The sequence below is a fragment of the Myxocyprinus asiaticus genome, chromosome 3, assembly GCF_019703515.2.
Source record: "Myxocyprinus asiaticus isolate MX2 ecotype Aquarium Trade chromosome 3, UBuf_Myxa_2, whole genome shotgun sequence".
Lineage (NCBI taxonomy): Eukaryota > Metazoa > Chordata > Actinopteri > Cypriniformes > Catostomidae > Myxocyprinus > Myxocyprinus asiaticus.
This window is the reverse complement of record NC_059346.1, coordinates 30,425,959-30,444,635: the sequence shown is the minus strand read 5'-3', so window position 1 is coordinate 30,444,635 and position 18,677 is coordinate 30,425,959. Positions and strand designations below refer to the sequence as shown.

The following is an 18,677-nucleotide window of genomic DNA, read 5'->3' as shown; positions in this document are numbered from 1 at the left end:
TGGTGGTCATCTCTGTTTATTTCCATGGTTTGATGGGATTTTTCATGTCCTGGGTGAAATGCTACTGTCTTTGTAATAGACTCGGAGATGTGAGAAGATCAGCGAACTAAGCACAACGATATGGTAGGACCCTCCCCGACTATTATTATATTTTTCACAAAAGGATGACACCTGTAATAAATGTTTTAACTAATCCCAATGTTGGGCATAGCGTTTAACGTGAGGTTCCTGGACATAATGGAATTGTAGTTGAGTGGATTTTGAAATGCTTCCACAAATGCGCATGGGCCCCATGTCTGCCCTCACTACGCATCGTGGTTTGCGTGACACGGGAGTGCTCTAGATCATCCGTGAGCCATTGGTAATGGAAAAAAAAATCAGCTGTTAACTCGCATCAGTCACGCGGATCACGAAAGAGCATTCGAGCTCGAGAAAAAGAAGGGCACATGCGCATGTGCCCCACAGTGAGAGGCCAAAATGGCCATATTCATAATTCATATTTTCAATTAAGCTTGTCGAGTAATAGTCATCATATTTATTATAATTTCTTCCCCTTTTAAAAATGAGCATTTGTGAGTATATGGGGATATTGGAAGGCTCTGATTCTGCACATTAAGAAAAAAGTCTACGTCGTTGAATAGTTTGGGCACACGTGCTCATAGGCCAGAATTAAAACAATAAACATGAAAAGAATAAAGTTGAAAATAATAAATATATGAACAATTATTTTAAACACAGCTTGTTAATGCCTAAAAATACACAATACATTGTTGACAATTTACAGCTTATGATAATTAGCCTAAATATAAGCAGGATAAAATCAGTCAATTATTATGCGGCTAGGCCTACTAATAATCCATTATAAAATAATTTTGGGATGAAAACAGGTTATAGCCCAACAATGATTTTATCTGTCTTTTATTCATTCGGTTTCTTTTCCCACGTTTGTTTTTAGACTGTCAGCTTAAAGCCGAAAGCCATTTCTCTCAAAGAAATCGGCTGTGAAACTTAATTGCTGAGGTTAACAAAGCACTTACAACCATTGTATTAAAGAAATATGTTTGTGACTCTTTTCATTAATTAATTAATTAATTTACTTATTTGAATAAACAAATATTAGTTTGAATAAACTGTTAGTTGTTCATCTATAACGGTACAGTATATTATTATTATTATATTATTATTATTAATAATACTGTACTAGTACTACTACTGCTACTACTACTACTAATGTTATAATATTGATATAATTAAATAGTTATGATTTATTTATTTATACTGTTATTAGGATAAAACACAAACCAACAAACAACACTCAGTCAAGTCGTTATTCTCGCTCTGCCAAAGAAAATAAAAAACATTTAAACATAGAGAAATTGCATTTAAATTTGGTTACTAAAACAACTTGTGGTAGGAGTGATGAAAACATTCTTGTCCAAAACAGACACAACGCTGACCCATAGAAACTCGTGGACCCGGCATAAAATAAAGGACTTTTCAAACTTCCCAAAATAAATGATCTTTTCATTCTTTATTACAGCTAAATGTTAGTTCTGGAGGATCCAGTGGGTATAAGGGGTATTTTTGTATGATGACAAAAACATCTGGTCCAGTTTGATGGCCGTTTTATGGTAACTCATGTGGTCAGGCTTGTGTAGGCTATTTAACATATTTACTTCCAGCAGATATTATGGACTGTAATAGTGCCATCTCGCGGCAGTTTCATCATTCTTAAGACAAACTTTTTGTTTGTTCAACCTCTTCATCAAATCTCAGCTACGCCTCAGTTTTGGTTCCCTGCATTATTATTTTAGATAAAATAATAATAATAATAATAATAATAATAATAATAATAATAATATATAGCCTAAAACAATCTCTGATCTAATCTCTCTTTGCAAGCAAATCTGACTTTAAATGCAGTTGTGGTGGTTACACCTTGAACCGAAGAGTAGCCTCTAATTAAAACTACACAATCATTCATAAATCTATTCGAATTGCCTGTATTTATTTAATAAACCTTTAATTAACGCGACCTGTCCGTTGTATTTTTCCAGGGATTTTTTAAAGAGTATTTTGGATGTTTTTGATGTTAAGTTGTCCATGCAAAGAAAAGAAAAGAAAATATCTGTGACTAAAAATTGCACGATGCAAGGTTGCACGGCTACAAAATAAAATGCAAAATGCAAGATAATTAAGCTATAGGCTACAATTAAGTGTAAAACAAAATCTTTTTATTCTGGGGTAGAAGTCTAAAGGCGGCAGTTATTATCATGAGCGGCTTTAATTATTTAATGAAAACAAAATGAAGTTGAACGCTGTAAAAAAAAATGCTGTATTACCGATATCAAATAGCAGTGTGATATAAAAATCTTCAATTTTAGATCAGAGACAGATAACTTTGCGTAAAGATGCTTTATATTTCGGTAAAATTTAGAAGGATCTACACAAATTAAATGTTAAAGAACGGTCAACTAACGTGCTTTTCAGGAAAGAAAACTTTCACTTGCTTCTAGCCTGCAGTAAATTAAATGAACCCTGAACCAAGACCTTATAGTGGAACCGAACAAATGGTTTATTTAAATATGATTACAAATCAATTACAGTTCAATTACATGTGGTATATAGATATAAAATATATGAATAAGATACATTGTCAAATATTGTTGCACAATATCCTTTGTAAGGATGCTCAATTCATATCAGGACTCATGTTCCTATTGGCTGTGGCGTAATTGTTTTGCACGTGAGAGTGAATGAATTTGAATTTTTGAGAACCAGGGCGCCGTAAGCCGGGTCAGGGCTGGTATGGTTAAACCACATCTAAAGTGTTTCTAAATTTCCGAAGGGGTGAGCCCATGCGCTTTCCGTGCCACGGGGGTTTTGGATACCATGAAAGCACTCGACGCGCGAACCCAATCCCTGCCTGCCACTCGGTGACAAATCCCATGGATGTAATCTGAATTTTCGCAACATGCAACTCATAAATTAAGCAAAGACAAACCTACTTAAAGTTATAATGTGTATCAGTGCGTTTTGAAAGTGCATAAAAAATCTGCTGCCCTCCAATTGATAATGCATTTAAATAATTATGTGGAGGCCATAACCAACAGACTCATAAGTCATTTTCTGCATTTGGATTGTGTGTTTTAACCTTTCAAGTGCGAAAAGAATTTGTTCTTTTAAAATATTTCACTGCACTCTCCCACATATTTAATTACGTTCACAAATTACATTTACATTCACATGAAAAAGCCTCGCCAAATCTTCCACGTTTCATGAGGAGTGGAACTTCTGACATGACTTCATATTTTCATGCGATGTAGACTTTTTTTTAAATAAATGTTTTCTTGTTAAAACATCTAAATCCTGAACTTCCCATTTTTTATAATTTCTTTAGTGTTTATGTCTTTAAGCCCATTGGCAAAAGTGTGATGACTTTATTCTTTAAAGGCCTGCCAAAAGCTCTTACACTTTTTGATCATCTTTATCATTATTTATTTATAAATGTATTTTATTTATATTTTTGGCTGAGTAAGATTTGTCATTAAACTGAGGATGTTACTGTGATGCAGAATCCACCCTCTTCCTGTATCTTATTTTCCAGAAGGCCTGCTATATGGTCAGATCACACCTTTGCCCCTGGTCACTAAAAGAAATCATGTGATATATATTTATGGTTGTTGATACACAATCTGGTATCCCTGCATTTAAAGTAAAATCATTATATATATTCTCTTGTAGGCTATAGGTCAACAAAAGTGCACCAAGCGCAACAGCGTTAAGTATTTAAGACGGTATTATCCTTTGAAGGAACTTAGTAAATTGTGTAATAAGCAGTGTTGGATGTAATCAGATTACAAAGTAATTAGTTACTGTAATCTAATTACTTTTAGGCACAGCAAGTAGTTTAACGCTTTACATTTTAAATTCTTGTATTCAGATTACAGTTACTGACTTTCAATGAAAGTAATACTTTTAAGTACATTACTTGGGTTACAAATATTTCTAAAAAAAATATTATTTAGGTGTAAAACAGTTCAAATGTGAATTAATATGTACGTCTGTTCACATTTCTGTGACAGCTGAAGGGTGTGTGACAATGAACAAGGAGAAAATATACATTAATTTTGAATTTGTTGAGCAGGAAAACAAAAAAAATGTGAAAGTGTTTTAGAAAGTAACTTAAAATTACAATTTTTTACAGAAGTAGTTAGTAATTTGTAGTGGATTACTTTTTTTGGTAACTTGCCCAACACTGGTAATAAGTGTTATATAGCTATAAATACACTGGTATAGATTTTTCCATGGATCGATGTGATGTTCCACCATTTGAAATTGGCTACTAAAAGGTGTCATATAAAAATGCATATTAATCATCTGAGAATGGAAACCAATTCAACCCGTTTTCTCCAAAAACTTATTTTCGCTAGCAAAGCCCCCTTTTGGATATTTTTGGTAAAAACATGAAGGCCTACCACTAGGACCATATCAATAACAATAACATTACAGCATCATTTTACAGAATACGTCCGACAATACTGGCTGAACTCTATTCGTGGCCCAGAGAGGCAGCAATTCAAGTTCCAGCCCACTGCATCGCATTTCAGTCCTGTCGTCACATCCGTCCTCCTCTCTCGCTTCCATCTTGCTCTCCGCGTGTGTTTGCTGCTAGCGTGCAGGTCAGTGAGGAGCTCTAAAATACTCTATTTCCTGCACAACCACTGCTGGTTCCGAGGCTCAAGGTAAATAAGAACCTTATTTACCCAAAGCGGCTGCTGTTTTATAGGAATCACCCGTGGAAAGGTGCTGGAATCGTTTCGGGTGAGACTCGGCCCTGCCGGGAGAGACAGGCCTGAGAGCGCATGAGACACTAGCGCTCCTGCTAGCTCACAGCAAACAAACGCCACGAGTCTTCAGACGCGACCGATTTCCATAATATTGTCCAGTTTCATTTGTGCAGACCAAATGTTTAAAACGTTCCTAGACGAAGTACTTCGTTACGGATTTTCCACAAGTTTCTACTTTTTTATTTTTATCAATTGGCTAACGCTTTTTATTAGTTGTCCAAGAATTGCACTGTTTGTTTGGAGGCCAATCCGTCGTATTGTTTTGAGTTTGAAACTGTAAATCATTGGGTGAGAGTATCGACATGGAAGCGTGATGTAGCGCGCAACTACCCGACTTCATTTACTTTAGTCGAGCGGTCGCTCTTGTTTGGCTAGTTCAACAACCATCACTGATTGTTTTTCTCATTGGGCCCGGGACCCGTTTTACTGGCCACTGCTTTTTATATAAATCCGTCGTTATTTGACTTGTTCAGTGGAATTTTGTGCAAATACCTGAGTTTAACGGTTTAGTTTTGGCTTTGCTACATGTGTTTTAGAAGTTTTCTTGAGGACTATATAAACGCTATTCCTCTGAATGGGTCATTTAGGCCGCACCACTTTAAATAATTTGTACTCTAACTACATCATGCACTGCACAATACCACTGACATCATTCTGTGTCTTACAGATGAAAGAAACAATAATGAACCAGGAGAAATTAGCCAAGTTGCAAGCACAGGTTCGCATCGGTGGAAAGGTAAGAGATCGTATGTTGTTGAGCTTATAGAGCAAAACCCCCACTAAAACTTGGGAAAGGCTTAACTTTAAGATTTACTCCACAATTGTATGCAACTCAGCCATAGTTCCTCTCAAATGTATTGATGGCTTTTTTTGCTAGGGTACCGCCCGCAGAAAGAAGAAGGTGGTCCACAGAACAGCAACTGCAGATGACAAGAAGCTCCAGTTCTCCCTGAAAAAGCTGGGAGTAAACAACATCTCTGGAATTGAGGAGGTAATGTCTTAATCAACTGAATACAAAGTCAGCAAATAACTGAAATGTTTAGATGCATATTTTGGCCATTCAATTAAAGTTTGTGTGAAATGTTTCACACTGTTACCTTGCAGGTGAATATGTTCACAAACCAGGGCACGGTAATCCACTTCAACAATCCCAAAGTGCAAGCCTCACTGGCAGCGAACACCTTCACCATCACAGGCCACGCTGAGACCAAGCAGCTCACGGAGATGCTGCCCTCTATCCTCAATCAGTTGGGCGCTGACAGCCTTACCAGTCTGCGCAGACTTGCAGAGGCCCTACCCAAACAAGGTGTGTGATTCAGTTAAAGCTGTTTTTTGCTTAAAGTCTATTGTCATTCATTTTATGTAGCAAGCACCATAATGAAATAACTTGCACCGCAAAGTGACAGTTGTGTATGTCTTGCTAACAGTTAAAAGCACATGTAGGGAGGAGGGGTGTCACAGCTGTTGGTTTATCTGTTCCTTCAGAATATATACTTTTGAATAGATGTACAGTTGGCTATTCAGGCCTTGACTAAATTACTTTGTGTTCTGATAGAATCGGCTTGAAGTAGGCTTACCTTTTTACCAAACATTTACATAATTGAAAAGTTAAATGTTTGTTTGAGCTGCTGAATTCATGTATACTTAAAGGCATAGTTCACCCAAAATTGAAAATTCTCATATAATTTACAATCCAAGTGAATGGTCAGGCCTCAGAAGCCCCAAAAAGGAGATAAAGTCAGCATAAAAGTAATCTATTTTACTCCAGTGGTTTAATCAATGTCTTCTGAAGCTATTTAGTTGGTTTTGGGTGTGAACAGACTAAAATGTAACTCCTTTTTCACTGTACATCTTGCCATTGCAGTCTCTAGGCACGATCATGATTTGCTTGAAATCATGATCGCCAAGGAGACTGCTGTCAAGATTAAGAGTTCTGTTTTGGTCTGTTCTCACCCAAAACCAACTGGATCGCTTAAGACACTGATTAAACCACTGGAGTCATATAGATTACTTTTATGCTGACTTTATCTCCTTTTTGGGACTTCTAAGGCCTGATCACCATTCATTTGCATTGTATGTACCTACAGAGCTGAAATATTCTTCTAAAAATCTTTATTTGTGTTCCGCAGAAGAAGGTCATTCACATCATAGATGGCATGAGGGTGAGTAAAGGATGAGAATTTTCATTTTTGGGTGAACTATCCTTTTAATGTAGAACCAATGGTCTATTTCTTGTTTTGTTGGAGTTTAGGATTGAAACTTTTGGATATATTATTGATTGACAGTAAATGCTTTAGAATCACCAACTAAAATTGTAAATGTGAGTACATGATTTTAAACCGTGTTGACAGTAAATCTTCACCCATCATTTCAGCTGGTGATGGAAAGGCACCCGTAGCTGGTGGAGAGGAAGATGATGATGATGTTCCAGGTTAGTATGCTTATTTGCTGTAATGTTTTTTATATCTTGTGTATTTTTATGTATTTTTATATGCATTCTTGCTTGTAAAGCAATCCTTACCATATGGATTTTTGTGTGTGGTAATGTAAGCAGTGCACGCTTTCTTACGTTAGCACAGTGACTCTGCTTGTAGTGTAGTAATGCCCAAAAAAGGAAGGTTTAGGCAGGTCATTTTTGGCTCTAGAAAGTGCCATCATGGACTAGTGTTTAAAATCTTCTCTATTGTTTATGAGTACTGAAAGCTTGGTTTGCTTTTCTTTTTGAAGAGAGGTGGGGGGGGGGCGCAACACATAAGGTTGCTATTACAATTCCCCACTTCTCCTCCCAGGGAAAACTCCATTCAGTAACAAGTCTCGCAAATGTAAAGTATGATTACATCTCCAATACTACAAAATGAGCTTGGCCACGTGATGACAAAGGGTTAACAGCTTGCACCATTGTGCCCATAACTGAGATTCAACCTTTTCTGTCCCCTCTGAAAACAATCAAACTCCAGCCTTCTGTTAGTGATTTCCACTCTTGACGCCCTGGAGCAGAATAGTTGATGTCCCATTTATCAGATTTCATCTCATAAAAGAGAACCTGCTTTTGATCATCTGTGGTTCCATTTTTACAGCTGTGGACTTTTCAGTCCCCCAGTGCTCATTTATGTCCGCTGTGAAAACCACACACTAGGGTTGCACGGTTTACCGGTACTAACGAAGTATTGCGATACCAAAAAAATTAAGATTGTACTATATTATCTTGTTGCTAATTTTGGTCCCATATTACAGTATGCTGTCATTAGCAAAATAAAATGAGATGCGACAATTTTGAGATTAAAACAATGACAATTTGAAAATAAAATAGAAAACCTCTGGACATGGCCAAGTGTGATCATTAAACAGCAGAAGGATGTAATTTAATTAAATATTATACAATCACATGCGCTGCACGCTACAGAATGAACAAGAGGTGCCGCTCTGCTCTGTCATCTGCTTCACACACGCGTGCACGCATGCTCACACTCACAAACGCAACACACACTACTGGTGCTTCATTTTCATGCAATGTGTTTAGAATATAAACGGCTGTTAACACTTAAATGAACTCATCGGGTGCAGCTCGGAAGTCGTGACGGGATTATCCCAGCATTAATGGGAAGCTTGATATAACTAACCCATCAAAAATTGGAAGAACTCAAAGGTCTGTCAAAATAAAAGTCAAGCTAAAGTAAAAGCTCTATTCAACTGGATGTGTGAAATTGAAGACAGAAAAATATAACTACTGAATAAAAATGTAATATTCAAAGAGTAGCAATAACAATTATATAATTATAAATGGTTGTTTTAATATTATTATTATCTGTATGCAATATCACAAATGCAAGTGTTTTATCAGCATGTTATGATTCAGCCATAGCAGCCTTATGCCACAGGTAATCAGATTTTTTTTTCATTGATGTTTTCATTAATACTGTGAAGCTCTGTTATGCAGTGTTTTATTTGACCAAAAATAAAATTGCAATTTATATATATATATATATATATATATTTACTTTTTTTTTATGTATCAATTTGATTAAACACCATTTGATCATAACATTTAATTAAAGCATTAACATGGAATCCAGAAAAATTTAAATGGAAAACGCATAATTTGTATCTGTAAGACTTTATGCAGTTCTTTTAATCAAGTCATTTGTGTAATTTCATCAGAAATCTGAGGCTTTTTATATGTTGATTATAGTATCGATTTAGTATCAATACCGAGGTACTAGTGCTGGTATCGTACTGAAGCAAAAATGTTGGTATCGGAGCAACCCTACCACACACAAAGTGATCTCAGCAGAGAAACGGAGAACTTTAGAAATTACCTTTCCATATGTTTCTATAAACACTCGCAGGTTGTTTCACAAAGATGAGATTGAGTTCCTGTCACTTTCACACTGATTGGGTGGTCAGCCATCCTAAACCATGGTGTTCTCACATTTTCAGCCATCATAGACCCTTTAAATTGTCATTGTCTATACGATATTGACCTGATGATGTTTTATCAAATGCTTGTTTCCTCTCTTTGCAGATCTTGTTGAGAATTTCGATGAGGCTTCAAAGAACGAGGCAAATTAACTTGATGGGAAAGGTGTTTGAAATCTCCGGTCTCAGCGGAGACATGTGGGACTTTTTTTTTTTTTTTTTGCATCCCCAAATCTCCTATATCTTGTGCACTGATGTGACCCATTTGTGTCCATGCTGAGAGTATGAGATTGTTTGTACCACATGGCTTCATGCACAGTGTGTTTGTTTGCTTGTGCGGTCCAAGAGGCATTTTTACCTCCACCTTCCCTGTTACTGAGGCTCACTTGTTTGCAGCCTATCTGAATCAACATCTGGAAATAAACATTTGCTATTGACAAAAGCTTATTAAATACACATTTTTTTTTTGTCTTTTTTTATTGAGGCCCGGTACACACCATGCTGTTTACCTGAAACATTATTTAACCTACATTTAAGACAACTCTTAATTGTCTGGCAGGTCCAAAGAGTTAAAAAAGACTTTAGAAATACAATGAATTACTTGCTGAAGTATAAAGCACATTTAGATAAAAGGACTGTGTTTATTTTTGGACAGGTAGACATGACTTGTGGTTATAAGTTTCTGTTGTTTTAAAAATGTCCTGAAGTTGTCTTATTTTTAAGACATAATTCAGACATGTCCTTCAGTTTAAATAAAAGTGAAAAATATATATTTATTTACAGTTTTGTAGCACCAAACTTGCATTGAATGAGGGCAATCTAGTGTGTAAACTTTTTTTTTTTTTTTTTTTTTTTGCAAACATGAATGACAAGTGTCATCTTGACAACAGCTGAATTAGTACTTGGATCGATCTGAAATTATATGACCAGATTCTGTCCATGTCCTTTTCTGTCATTTTTCCACCTGCTTAATTCAAAGAGTGCCCAAAATTAGGTTCTTGACAGAGGCTTTTTTATGAGCCATTCTTAATTCCGTTAAATATCTTTTCAAGTAAATAATGTAACTAGGTGAAGATCTATGTGACGAATCCAAAACACACATAACTGACCAAAAAACAAACCTCTACATACTGTATATCAGCTGATTAGCAACACTCAAAATCAGATGTCAGCACTTTGTGTTTGTTGATCTGTGCCTTTGCATCCTTGAAATAAATTCAAAATATTCAAGGACACTCAAAAAATTACTACTAAATAAATATAAAATGTTTCACAAACGTGCAAAACAAAACTGTCCACTATATCAGTTCACTGATATTAAACATTCAAAGAATGTTCTCCCCGAGTCTCCTTGTATTTCCTCTTTCTCACAGTTACTTTAGTGCCATGGTTATTCTTTGATACCTTGTAGAAGCTTCAGGAGATGAGCCTCCAAGACCTGTTGGACTGGAAACAAACAAATCGAATAATACTCGAGGTATTTTTTTAAAGAAAGTTAGATTTACTGGCTTTATCCATTTTATGTTGATAGTAATCATTTAATAGTTACCATTTCTATGGCCCATTGCCACAGCCATGTCCATAGCATTGAAACCAGAATCAGATTCCATGGTTGGGTCAGCTCCACTCTCTTTTCATTTGGAAACAATATTCATTACATTACAGTGAACCAAACTTGAGGACCTATGAAGAAAACTACTGGAATGCTATAGAATAAAACTTAATTCAAAGTAAGCCTTTTACCTAAGAGGATTTCCACACAGCGAATATGATTGCCATGTACTGCATAGAGTAATGGAGCTCCACCATTCTGGAAATAGATGAGCATAAAATATATTTATTTTTTAAATCAAATTTTTAAACCAGCATTCTGTAAAAAATAAATACAATTTCACTTTAATGACAGACACATGATTGCCATTCGCAAATCATCTTTGACATCTTTAAAAATCAGAAATGTATCAAATGACTCATACCCAGTCATATTCATTGACGTCAACTCCACAGTCGATAAGCATTCTAACAATATCCGTGTACCCTTTACTGCAGGCCAGTGACAAAGCACTCTCTCTCCCCTTGGCCAAAAGATGAGGATCTGCACCCTGAAAGGAAGGTAGTGTCAGTATCTGGAGATTTGTCAATAAAATTTTACTTTTGCTCTCTGTGCCAGGTACAGTGTATTATACACTCACTGAACACTTTATTAGGAACACTATGGCCCTAATAAATTTCCTGACGTGGTCTTTTGCTATTGTAGCCCATCCGCCTCAAGGTTTGCAGTGTTGTGCATTCTGAGATACTATTCTGCTCACTACAATTTTACAGCGGTTATCTGAGTTACCAAAGCCTGCCTTTCAGCTCGAACCAGTCTGGCCATTCTCCGTTGTCCTCTCTCATCAACAAGGTGTTTCCCTCCGCAGAACTGCTGCTCACTGGATGTTTTTTGTTTTTGGCACCATTCTGAGTAAACTCTAGAGACTGTTGTGTGTGAAAATTCCAGGAGATCAGCAGTTACAGAAATATTCAAACCAGCCCATCTGGCACCAACAATCATGCCACGGTTGAAATCACTAAAATAAACCCCCCCCCCCCCCATTCTGATGGTTAATGTGAACCTTAACTGAAGCTCCTGACCCGTATGATTTTATGCATTTCACTGATGCCACACGATTAGCTGATTTGATAATCACATGAATAAGTAGGTGTACAGGTGTTAATAATGTTCTCAGTGAGTATATTTTCAGGTATTATGTAATTGCATGATAACTGGTTAAGGCGGTGTTTCCTACAGAATGCTCTTTTTGCAGCCATACCCGCTATTCATTTTTAAAGATTTAATTAAAAATTTGTTTTAATTTTTTTTTATTATTGAATCTAAATGAAAAACATCCTTTATTAAAAAAAAAATAATAAAAAATGTAAATGTCTCTATTTAACAACATATTGTCTTAAGAATAACCAGTCAGCAATTATGCATATTTAAGTTTCATGAACCTTAAATACACAAAACACTCTTGGCTTCATTTTGAATCAGACAAGACTGAAAGTAAAGACTTGTGGTTCAGTAACACTGCGTCCGAATATCCATGCTTCTCTACTATATAGTATGCCAAAAACAGTATGCCAATGGAGTAGTATGTCCGAATCCACAGTATTCATGAAGCAGTAAGCGAGAAATACCCGGATGACCTACTATTTCCAGCAAGACTTTGAAGTGTGGATCGACTGGACACTTAACGATCCCATAATCTCTCGGGAGCTGAGGAGACGTCACGTTCAAAACACTGTATTTAAACGAATGGTGGTGAATCACCTTTTCTCAACTGTATGTACTATATATACCAAGATAATAGTTCCTTGTGCTTGAATGGTGCTTGTTTAACAAAACCAAGCAGATAGATTTTGCGGTTGTTGTTATTACGTCATATATTCGGGTCACAAGACAATACCAACATCCCCAGAAGAAGTATGTCCGAAATCTATTCATACTACTCGCATGCATACCTAAAAGAACGTACTGTTTTGCCGGCAGATAAGTGCATCTTTCATCAAATATAGTACATACTGTGACAGTATGCGGTTTCGGATGCAGCATAAGTCTCATTAATTCAGTATCCCCTCTCATTCAGTGAATTCATTCAGTGAATGTTTTTTAGACTGATTCAAACAGACTAAGTATGTGTCTTTTTTTGTGATTCATTAAAAAGTCAAGCTCTTTATTGTCATTGTACAGATACAACAAGATTGTTTCATCCATTTATAGAGTCATTTGTTGGTTAATACGACTTCACTGGTCACACTCACTGTTTTTTAGTGCAGGACCACAATCAGAGTCAACCACATAGACAGGAAATTACCATCTAATGACATGTAAAGTGACCAACCACAGTTCATTTTGTTTTTACAGTTTGTTTGAGCTCTTGTTTTTAAGTTTGTCTTGTTTAATTTAATCTTAATTGTATAGCACTTTGGTCTGTGCTGTAGTTGTTAAATGCTTTATAAATAAACATGACGTTGATTTTTACACAATATTTAGGGGTGGGTAAACTTAAAATGTATGATACCACAATGATAGTTTGGCAAGCATCAGAGTAGAAGCTCATTCAAATAATGCTGCAGCAATCTTTGTGAAGGGTTGTACATAGACAACACCGAAGGACTGATATTGTGAATGTGTACGCAATTGTCATGTTGCACTCACACTCTGTAACAGGAACTCCACCACGGCAATCTGGCCATGAGCTGCAGCCCACATCAATGGGGTGAATCCCTCTTCATCCTGCAGGTTTATCACTGACTCTAATTTAAAGTGAAACAGGAAGGTAAGTGTCAATATTTCAATCATGTAACACACTGCTCCTCATTTAGCATAACTTTAATCATGAAAGACCTAAGAGTTGTGTAAGACCACATTGCTGTTCTGCTTTCAAACATAATTTACATAGAAAACTAACCTTGTTCTATTCGACTTGCTAAGAACACCATCTCTCCTTGTGCTGCCAACTGGTGAATAGACAGTGCTAAAAAAAAGTGTAATAAATAAATGATAGAGAGGATGAAATCTCACTATCTCTGTCACTATCTTTTTAAAGATATATATTTGTAGTTGTCTTCTACCCTTTAGCTATTCTTGGTTATCCTTTTAAAGAGTGGGTTGACAAATATTTGAGGAGTTGTTCGTGAATGTGCTCATGAGTAATACTGAGAAAAACAGATTTGAGAAATATGGAGACTTACAGTGAACAAGCAACGGTGTGGATGAGACCTCATTGCCACGGTGTTTGTTGGTGAGTGTGGTGGACTGTTTTATTGGAGAGAAATGTTTGGTGGTCGATGGTGTGTACACATGCCTTACCTGAATACCAGGTGAGGAAGATGTCTGGATATTGCACTCTGCTGTTGACAGAGAAAAGACAGAGCAAGACATCATCCTTTCGGACAACCTATAGTAAACTCAAAGAAAGATAACACGAAAGGTGATTTTGCTCCATTCATTTGCTTTACCTTTAAATAACACAGAGGCTACCTCCAAATCAGAGTTCACCTGATCCTGGATGTTTTTACTGTCTTCTTCGTTTAATGACTTCACAAAGCGCGAGCACACATTCATGTCAAAGCGATTAGGTAAAATAAACTTTATGCCCATGGTGTTCTGTGAATTGGCATCCTCTGCTGAGCCCACGCTGACTGGTGGCTCCATCTTGATGCCCGTTACCTCTGGCAAAGGGCACAAGCCTTCCATCTCCTCCGATGCCATCGGTTGCTCAGAATCAGTGGTTTGCCACAGAAGCTATGAATAACTGTTGAGCTTGTTCCTCAAACTGAGCCAACCCCTTTTGATTAGCTCCCATGCGAAATAAAGCTTTGTATAGAGAGAAAGATTTATATTAGTGAAAAATGATCGATCAGATTCAACACATTGTAGCTCACATTAAAAAAATGCAGCACTGGTGGTTACTTTTTAGGCCTGCAATAGCAGTGTGTCAAAAAAAAAATGTGAGCAATTGCCTATAAAGGCTTATTCGTTGGTGAATTCTGTGCTGTATAAACCTGTAATCAATTCAAATGACAAACATACACCAGATATTTAATGGGATAGTTCACCCAAAAATGAAAATTCTCTCATCATTTACTCACCGCCATGCAATCCCAGATGTGTATTACTTTCTTCTACAGAACAAAAACAAAGATTTTTAGAAGAATATTTCAGTTGGTTCTTTCAATGCAAGTGAATGGTGGCCAGAAATCTGAAGGTCCAAAAAGCAGCATAAAAGTAACCCATATGACTCCAGTAGTTAAATCCATGTCTACAGAAGAAATATGATGTGTGGCTGAGAAACAGATAAATATTTAAGTCATTCTTTACTATCAATCTCCACATTCACTTTCAGATGTGAAAGTGAAACTAAACAGGCACCACATGTTACTTTCAGATGTGAAAGTAAAAGTGAAAGTGGATGTTTATAGTACAAAAGCACTTAAGTATTGATCTGTTTCTTGCCAACACTTATTATATAGCTTCTGAAGATATAGATTTAACCACTAAAGTCTTATGGATTACTTTTATGCTGCTTTTTGGACCTTCAGATTTCTGGGCACCATTCACTTTGCATTAAAAGGACTAATAGAGCTGAAATATTCTTCTAAAAATCTTTGTACGTGTTCTGCAGAAGAAAGAAAGTCATACACATTTGGGATGGTATGAAGGTGAATAAATGATGAGAGAATTTTCATTATAGGGTGACCTTTCCCTTTAAATTGTGGGGGCAAAAAAAAAAAAAAAAAAAAGATTTCCTTTGTTTTAAACTTCTTATCTAACATTTTATACTGTATCTTTCATAATATTCCAGTATATTGTAATAATCTAGTTATTGGTTTAGTCTGGATTCTGTACATTCTGCATACACCAATGTTGTGTATAATCAACTATTTCTATTGTACTTTAGCAGTGTTTTATTGTATTAAGATATCTTGTACATTATTCATTGCTAGCTTTTGTTGTATTTGACACTGATTTGTGTTTAAGTGTAAAGGTAACATTAATAATTAAGACTGTGAAATGAGTTCATTTAAATTATTGTGTTTTATATGGTATAGACGTGCACTCATAAATGTAGAAAATGCCCCAGATAATCAATTTCAATGGGCAAATATTGCCCATTAGCCTAATAAAGTTCATTTCTGATACTGATACTGTCAACCCACAGCTGATGATTATTATTAAAATATAATTATAGTGTTATTTCATAACAATAAACCCAACTCGAATTGTAATTCCATAGAACGTTCTGCAGAATGAGGTGCAGAATTGGCCGATTTTCAAACTATAACACACATTCAGAATAAACCACAGCATTCAAAGCAACAGTATAATGCACCTTGATCTCTAACAAATCCAGCACACTTTCAAAACAAGTTAAAGCCGGCACGCTTGAAACAGCCGTTAATCTTCGAGAACAACACATAATCTCACATGATCGGCAAATGAACACGCTTAATGTCAATTTGAGCAACCCAGAGACTGCAAGGAAATGCAGTAAGCATATAAGAGCCGTGATAGGGTTGGTTCATTTGAGCATAGCTTGTTTTCTAATGTAGATTTAACGGGCTAACGCTGCTATCTTATTATTTTAGCACTCGTATAAGATTCTCCACATCGAATGTAAAATTATTCAACAAATGTAGACTTCGTTTACATTTAATAATGTGATCATAATACCTACCCGGTTTTAATAATATCTTGTGTTTTGAAATGACGGTTGTTCTAGTGGTGATTGCAAATAAAGCTTATTCAAACGCTCACGTGCCCAAGAGGGTGGACTCAAGCGTGTTCATCTACATGTCAATGCGTCTCGTTTCGAAGGCTGTGTGCTAGGTAGGACGCGTCCTTAGAAGGCTGCAGTATAACGAGCGTCCTCCTTTAAACAAGCCTCGGTTAAATGAAACTGCCTTCGAAGGACAAACGGAAACGGAACGTAACATGGTTGCTATGACAGCACGCCACTATTTAACAAGCGCGAGCACTTTGAGTGAGAATGGAACAAAGTCCCTTTAGAAGGGAATGTATGATGTAAAATTTAGGAGGGTTATAATGCTGTAAAGAGAAAAGAAAATAGATTTTACAGGTGTACTTTTAGTCGAATACTTTATTTTAATTATATATTAATATAATTATATGTATTATATACTCTGCACCCATCTACTGAGGTACTTCAACTTGGGAATTAACATTATTTGCGTTTGAACATCATATTTACGGGCAATTTATATATATATATAAATTGCCCGTAAATATGATGTTCAAACGCAAATATATATATGTACACATACATTTCCGTTGAAGCAAAGAATTGCTTTTCTGAAATGAGACAACGCAGCCTTCCAAATGAGACACAGTGATGGTTGCATTTTGGTTGCATTTTAGTGGCACATTGTTCATTTACCTTGTAATTAAATTGTAATTGGTTAAATATATTTGTTAAATCCACCCCTACAAATTATACCCAGAATAACTAATTTATTCAATTATTTACTGATGCTTTATGTTTGTCCATAAGCTTTTACTTTAGTACGTAGACCCTAAAGTTCACTCACAAAAATGACCTATGCTGATAGTTTTACCTACAGTCAAACTGTGGTAAATGGAATCAGGCACCACATTCATAAAAATTATATTAGCTCAACATCATGACAGAAAGATTCAGAAAGTTTTTAGAATGTTTGAAGGAGACCTCATATTACTTTATTACGATTTTACAGTAGTAACAGTAACTGTTACAGTAACTTGAGTATTTCGTAGAAATTTGGGTTGTTCTGCATGATGAAAAAAATAGGCTCATGTAGTTCATTCATTTTTTCCATAGACTAATTGATTTTCAACCATAACTTATTAACCTTTAAAGACAGAATTACCATGAGCTCCGAGGTTGTTGATCGATGGTATAGAGCTGTTCAGCCAGGCCGTCAATTTGTAGGCAAACCCATAAGTCTAAGGGGCCGTTTACACGACAACGTTTTCAACTAAAAATGGAAAACTTTTTAATGCGTTTTGGCTGTTCGTTTACACGACAACAGCGTTTTGGGGCCTGAAAATGCAAACTTTTGAAAACAGGTTTTCAAGTGCAAGTTTTTGAAAACGATGCCGTTATCGTCTCCGTGTAAACATACAAAAACGATGACGTCATGCGCACGCGTATTACGTGTTCAGTCTATAGGCATGCACGCAAGTACTTCAAAACAATGTGCGAGACATTCAAAACTACAATGGTGGACTACAGGACTGTGTTTGTGCTGCTCAAGATTTTGAGTTTATTGACGCTTCTCCAGCAGTGTAGATTTACTGCATCACTACTACAACCAGCGATCGCCATCTTCATTGTTTGTATTCACCACTCTGTGGAAGAATGCTTATGTGCACAGGTGCGTAGTGTTTCTTTACAAAGTAATATCGCCAACTACTGGCCTGGCATGCATAATACAGCGTTTTTAGTCGTTTTTGCAGATCCGTGTGAACGGGGATCGTTTTGACAACATTGTTGTCTGTAAACTTTCAAAAACGCAAAGGAAAAACTTTTCCATTTTTAGTACATCGTTGTGTAAACATACCCTAATTCGCCATGGGTTCCCTTGGGATTTTGCTATGGGTTTTTATAATGTTTTTTTTCTCCAGTTGTAAACATTAGTTGACAATAAGTGAATGTTTTGTTCTACAACATAAATTACACACAGTCATACCTCAAATGTGAATTTTGAAGCCGTTGTGTGTTAAAAAAAAAAAAAAAGTATGTAATTTAATAGGGCTTCATAATGGGCTTCAAAATTCCCGTTTGATGTATGACTGTGTGTAATTTATGTTGTAGAACAAAACGTCCACGTATCGTTAAGTAAAGTTTACCACAGACCTTGTTTTAC

General features: G+C 36.2%; 2 protein-coding genes across 7 annotated transcripts; one reads left to right on the top strand and one right to left on the bottom strand.

Moving 5' to 3' along the window:
• The first annotated feature begins 99 nt into the window (after window positions 1-99).
• Window positions 100-9,722, top strand: LOC127417372 (transcription factor BTF3). 5 transcript variants are annotated; one of them, XM_051657373.1, is made up of 7 exons: window positions 100-123; window positions 5,518-5,586; window positions 5,728-5,841; window positions 5,955-6,156; window positions 6,980-7,012; window positions 7,225-7,281; window positions 9,373-9,722. In XM_051657373.1, the coding sequence occupies exons 1-7, from the start codon at window positions 121-123 to the stop codon at window positions 9,417-9,419; spliced, it is 525 nt and encodes a 174-aa protein (XP_051513333.1). In that variant the 5' UTR covers window positions 100-120; the 3' UTR covers window positions 9,420-9,722. The 5 variants fall into 5 exon arrangements, with proteins under 5 accessions (XP_051513333.1, XP_051513357.1, XP_051513340.1 ...); XM_051657380.1 differs by lacking the exon at window positions 100-123 and adding an exon at window positions 4,594-4,682; XM_051657389.1 differs by lacking the exon at window positions 100-123 and adding an exon at window positions 4,620-4,745.
• Window positions 9,367-16,718, bottom strand: LOC127417361 (ankyrin repeat family A protein 2-like). 2 transcript variants are annotated; one of them, XM_051657350.1, is made up of 9 exons: window positions 16,490-16,718; window positions 14,271-14,628; window positions 14,004-14,162; window positions 13,721-13,786; window positions 13,468-13,565; window positions 11,243-11,368; window positions 11,010-11,076; window positions 10,816-10,896; window positions 9,367-10,712 (listed from the first exon to the last, which is right to left on the bottom strand). In XM_051657350.1, the coding sequence occupies exons 2-9, from the start codon at window positions 14,521-14,523 to the stop codon at window positions 10,657-10,659; spliced, it is 906 nt and encodes a 301-aa protein (XP_051513310.1). In that variant the 5' UTR covers window positions 14,524-14,628; window positions 16,490-16,718; the 3' UTR covers window positions 9,367-10,656. The 2 variants fall into 2 exon arrangements, with proteins under 2 accessions (XP_051513310.1, XP_051513319.1); XM_051657359.1 differs by lacking the exon at window positions 16,490-16,718 and adding an exon at window positions 14,904-15,028.
• Between the last annotated feature and the right edge of the window lie 1,959 nt (window positions 16,719-18,677).

Coding starts and splice junctions, on each gene's coding strand:
- LOC127417372 (XM_051657373.1), top strand. Junction 6,157..6,979: donor AGAGGCCCTACCCAAACAAG/GTGTGTGATTCA, acceptor TGTGTTCCGCAG/AAGAAGGTCATTCACATCAT. Junction 7,013..7,224: donor ACATCATAGATGGCATGAGG/GTGAGTAAAGGA, acceptor CCATCATTTCAG/CTGGTGATGGAAAGGCACCC.
- LOC127417361 (XM_051657350.1), bottom strand. CDS start 14,523: ATGGCATCGGAGGAGATGGAAGGCTTGTGCCCTTTGCCAGAGGTAACG. Junction 11,369..13,467: donor TGGAGTTCCTGTTACAGAGT/GTGAGTGCAACA, acceptor CCTTCCTTTCAG/GGTGCAGATCCTCATCTTTT. Junction 10,713..10,815: donor GGCAATGGGCCATAGAAATG/GTAACTATTAAA, acceptor GTTTGTTTCCAG/TCCAACAGGTCTTGGAGGCT.